The sequence below is a fragment of the Mycetomoellerius zeteki genome, unplaced genomic scaffold (assembly GCF_001594055.1).
Source record: "Mycetomoellerius zeteki isolate Tzet28-1 unplaced genomic scaffold, Tzet1.0 scaffold212, whole genome shotgun sequence".
Lineage (NCBI taxonomy): Eukaryota > Metazoa > Arthropoda > Insecta > Hymenoptera > Formicidae > Mycetomoellerius > Mycetomoellerius zeteki.
The window spans coordinates 55,439-57,606 of record NW_017257086.1 but is presented as its reverse complement, the minus strand read 5'-3'; the positions used below and the strand labels follow the sequence as shown (position 1 = coordinate 57,606).

General features: G+C 41.1%; 1 protein-coding gene across 1 annotated transcript in view; it reads left to right on the top strand.

Annotated features, from left to right (window-relative positions):
- Positions 1 to 440: 440 nt before the first annotated feature.
- The window catches only part of LOC108722708 (homeobox protein MSX-1), a 7,121-nt gene continuing 5,393 nt past the window's right edge, over positions 441 to 2,168 (top strand). The window contains exon 1 of the mRNA XM_018447953.1: positions 441 to 1,702. Within this exon, the coding sequence (XP_018303455.1) occupies positions 1,154 to 1,702 (549 nt within the window). The 5' untranslated portion in view covers positions 441 to 1,153. The remainder of the gene's footprint in view (positions 1,703 to 2,168) is intronic.

The following is a 2,168-nucleotide window of genomic DNA, read 5'->3' as shown; positions in this document are numbered from 1 at the left end:
CCAGCCAATCTTTTCTTTCAGTGTATATGTATTCAAATAAATTTTTCTCAGACATATGACTGCGCGCCGATTGCTTTTCAGATTTGCAACACAGTTAAACTGAAATAATACTAATATCCCTAAATTAAATTAAATCGTCTATTTCACGTTATTAGCATCTTGAAATTTGTAAATAGCTTATTGCAAAAAATATTACCTCAACCGGGATTCGACAAGAAAACAAGAAAAAAAAGAAAAAAGAAAAGGATGCCCAAACAGAACAACAAATCATTATGATATCAAAATGATGTCAAAATGACTCCAAAATGATTTATTAAAAGATATTTTTCAATCATTTTCGATTCATTTTAATGTCATTTTGACGTTATCGTGACTTGTTCTGCTTGGGTGTAATGAAATCTATATTAACGGAGTATGATGATAAAGAATATAACGATAAATTAGCATTATCCGGTTTTAGATTTGGCTCTTCCTGAGAAGGTTCCCAGAATGAAGATATGAAGAAGTGATAAAAAGAGGACGACAGGTTTCAAAATTGCAAATTTCTAAGCAAGCAGTAATACAAGGCAACGGTTTCTCGATCCACTCGTGTATCATCTGACATAAGAGCACAGATAGATAGGAAGAAAGAGAGAGATCGCGTGTGTAGTGTAACAATATACCCGGACCATGTTCCCCGCACGCTGTTCAATATTTACATCAATGAGACGGATATATTACCGGATTAAGATGACCCCTGTGGCTTTTTAATTATACAGGCCTCAGTGCGTCAGGACATCTGCCCTATAGAAATCGGGACTCTCGATCCCCCGAACCGTTCCCTATTCTACATCAGCGATCCGTTTCCCTTGCTACAGAGTATCAATTACATTGTTATTACCCGGGAAGTATCCAGAAGATGTGGTCAGATCGTAGATAATACACTGGTATAAGAGCATGCCGCAACAATGGAACAGGTACACAGAAGCGTGGCCCCCGTCGTGCGAGCAGCGCGATAACGATCGTGCGGTGCAACTATGCGTCTAATTTGGATCTGCCCGCAAAAGAGGATGCGCTTCGCAAAAAAAAAAAAAAAAAGAGAAGAGGGGTACGTGCCCCACGGGGTTCGGGCGTGTGCATTCGGCCGCTCGCACGTACTCCAAAATACGTATGTATGTATGTATATATAGCGAAGGGTTCGTCCTTTAGAGGATTTAGTGAGACTCTCGGGATGACGAGCGAAGCACAAGGCTCGCGGACAAGAAACACGGACTTCAGCATAGCCCGTATACTCGCGGAGGAACTCCCCGGCGCCGACGTCGACGCGCGAAAACAGCACGAGTCTCCGGAGTGCGATTTCCGGGGAGGAACGAAGACTGGGGAACGGACGTTGGAACGTGCGAGCGAGCCGGAAAAGCGCGACACGCCCGCGCCGTACGTTCCCATCGTCGCGGAGCGACAGCGAAGCGGCGACCGCGTTGGCGAGAGCACTACACGGTGGACCGATCTCACGTGGCTTCAGTACACTCGGTACAGACCTCCGAGATTGCCTAGAAGATCTCTCACTGAAAGACGGGTCAAGCGACAAGCAGGCGATCATCCTCGCATCCCGTTCTCCTCGTCCCAGTTGCAGATATTAGAGGAGAAATATAAAAAAAGTGCTTACTTATCCAGGATCGACGTCGTCGAGATGTCCGCAACATTACGACTGCCGCAGAACAAAGTATGTCGGTTGTGAAGATTTTTCTTTTAATTATATATCGTTGAGACTATAATCTACAATTTTTTATATTTAAAACTTCCAAATGCGGTTTCTTAAAAAAGAATTCACCTAAATAAAGAAAACAAGACACGATTGTAAAGAGAATTAAAATATCTTTAAAACAACATGATATTAGATGTTTTTTTATAACTAAACTAGTACAGACTCTTTGTATTTAAAATAAAATAGAATAAATTATATATTTAATATTTAGTCAAAGCGAGAAAGAAAATTCTAATGTAATGTTCAGTACAGCAATAAAAAACAAACCTATTTAACGTTGGCTGTGTTCAGCAGAAGTTAACGCTTTAATAAAGCACTCTATGCCGATTGGATTATACAGGGTGTTTCCAAATTAAATCGCAAAACTTCGGGAGCGTGTAGAGGAGTAAAAAACTAAGAAAAAAAGTCCTATAGACATATGCTC